This window comes from Centroberyx affinis, unplaced genomic scaffold (assembly GCF_046629955.1).
Source record: "Centroberyx affinis isolate AG114_WGS23_722 - 3 ecotype Tasmania unplaced genomic scaffold, CSIRO-AGI_Caff_v1 ptg003340l_1, whole genome shotgun sequence".
In the NCBI taxonomy this organism is placed as follows: Eukaryota; Metazoa; Chordata; class Actinopteri; order Beryciformes; family Berycidae; genus Centroberyx; species Centroberyx affinis.
Window position 1 is genome coordinate 5,001 of NW_027281337.1, and position 2,240 is coordinate 7,240.

Consider the following 2,240-nt stretch of genomic DNA (forward strand, 5'->3'; position numbering starts at 1 on the left):
GTGTGTGTGTGTGTGTGTGTGTGTGTGTGTGTGTGTGTGTGCCGTCACACAGCACAACACACAGTCAAGGAGGATATGTGTGTCGCCATGGAGAGGAGGGGAGAGGAGGGGAGGGGAGGGGAGGGGTGGGGGGGCTGAGTCACCTGGCTGCCATGGCAACAGGCGACACCATAGCAACAGCATGACACCAGCAGCCTCACCTGTATGACGGTGCCGTACTTGACGACGTCTCCATGGACTTTCTTGTTTTCTGTCTCGTTCTGTTTCTGCTCCAGGTTGGACGCATGCTGCAGGAACACACACACACACACACACACACACGCACACACACACACACACACACTCACACACACACAGATACACACACACACACATACACACACACACACACACACACACACACACACACACAGATACACAATATGACTTAAAGATGCACTCAGGCCAAAATTCACTTTATTCAACTTTAACATCAGGTTGTGATGCTCCTGACCAAACACTCCAACCCAAAACGTGTGTGTGTGTGTGTGTGTGTGTGTGTGTATGTGTGTGTATGTGTGAGTGTATGTGTGTGTGTGTGTGTGTGTGTGTGTAGGTGTGTGTGTGTGTGTTACCTGTAGTTTCTGCAGCAGCACCACATCAGCGATCTTGTCCTTCTCATGTTTGGCTTGTTTGGCTTTCCAGAACTGTTTCTGAGCCGAATACCGACTCATAGGACACACTTTAAACAGACAGTCTGCAGGGGAGGAGAGGAGGAGGAGAGGAGAGGAGGAGAGGAGAGGAGGAGAGGAGAGGAGGAGAGGAGGAGAGGAGACGAGGAGAGGAGGAGAGGAGGAGAGGGAGGAGAGGAGGAGAAGAGGAGAGAGGAGGAGGAGAGGAGAGGAGAGGAGAGGAGAGGAGGAGAGGAGACAAGGAGAGGAGGAGAGGGAGGAGAGGAGACAAGGAGAGGAGGAGAGGAGAGGAGATAAGGAGAGGAGGAGAGGAGGAGAGGAGGAGAGGAGGAGAGAGGAGGAGGAGAGGAGAGGAGAGGAGGAGAGGAGAGGAGGAGAGGAGGAGAGGAGAGGAGGAGGAGAGGAGAGGAGGAGGAGAGGAGAGGAGAGGAGGAGAGGAGAGGAGAGGAGAGGAGAGGAGAGGAGAGGAGAGGAGAGGAGAGGAGAGGAGAGGAGGAGAGGAGGAGAGGAGAGGAGGGGAGGAGAGGAGGAGAGGAGGAGAGGAGGAGAGGAGAGGAAGAGAGGAGGAGAGGAGAGGAGGAGAGGAGAGAGGAGAGGAGACAAGGAGAGGAGGAGAGGGAGGAGAGGAGAGGAGAGGAGAGGAGAGGAGGAGAGGAGACAAGGAGAGGAGGAGAGGGAGGAGAGGAGACAAGGAGAGGAGGAGAGGAGAGGAGATAAGGAGAGGAGGAGAGGAGAGAGGAGATGAGAGGAGGAGAGAGGAGGAGGAGAGGAGAGGAGGAGAGAGGAGTGGATAACAACTTATTGGAAATATCATAAATAGATAATTTGCAATAAAACAGAATAGAATAGAATGTGTATCAGCAGATGAGACAAATCTTTTCTGTTCTATTCTTTTTTTTATTTTATTCTGTTCTATATAAACTTTGTGGAGAGGTCACTTAGTGTCTTAATTAGAGGGCTGTGATTGGTCGGAGTGATTAGTTCCAGGGTGATGATTGGTCAGTGGACTGAGGAGATGAAGCTAATTGGCTGTTTTGGTTTAAAACCATCAAACCGGTGAAGCATTGGACATTCAACTGTTTCTGAGTGTGTGTGTGTGTGTGTGTGTGTGTGAGACAGAGTGTGTGTGTGTGTGTGTGTGTGTGTGTGTGTGTATGTTTCATCCAGAGATGACTCCATGACTATATATGGTGATCTTCCTCCTGCTGTCTTCCTCCCATCAGCTGATTAATAATTGTCAGACTGTCATTCAGAGCCTGCAGGGAGAGTTCAGCACATAAAGCCCCGCCTGCCTGAGAAAACACTGAGGCAGCTGATAGGAGCGGCTTCACCACACCCAGCACCCAGTCACTGCTGGACCTAGACCTGGACCTGGACCTGGACCTGGACCTGGACCTGGACCTGGACTAGACTAAACTAAACTAAACTACACAAAACTAAACTAAACTCAACTCAACTAAACTGATATGACAAATGATAGCAGTGGGTTCCCGCCACACCCAGCAGGACAGGTTAATGAATATAAATACAAATACCAATATGAAACTTGCCTTTGGCTTCACCATGAAA

General features: G+C 50.6%; 1 protein-coding gene across 1 annotated transcript in view; it reads right to left on the reverse strand.

Annotated features, from left to right (window-relative positions):
* Window positions 1-736, reverse strand: part of LOC139660565 (inositol 1,4,5-trisphosphate-gated calcium channel ITPR3-like) — a gene marked incomplete at both ends in the record, with an annotated part of 4,908 nt that extends 4,172 nt beyond the window's left edge. Inside the window, 2 exons of the mRNA XM_071538737.1 lie at window positions 201-287; window positions 615-736. Of these exons, the coding sequence (XP_071394838.1) occupies window positions 201-287; window positions 615-736 (209 nt within the window). The remainder of the gene's footprint in view (window positions 1-200; window positions 288-614) is intronic.
* Window positions 737-2,240: the final 1,504 nt, after the last annotated feature.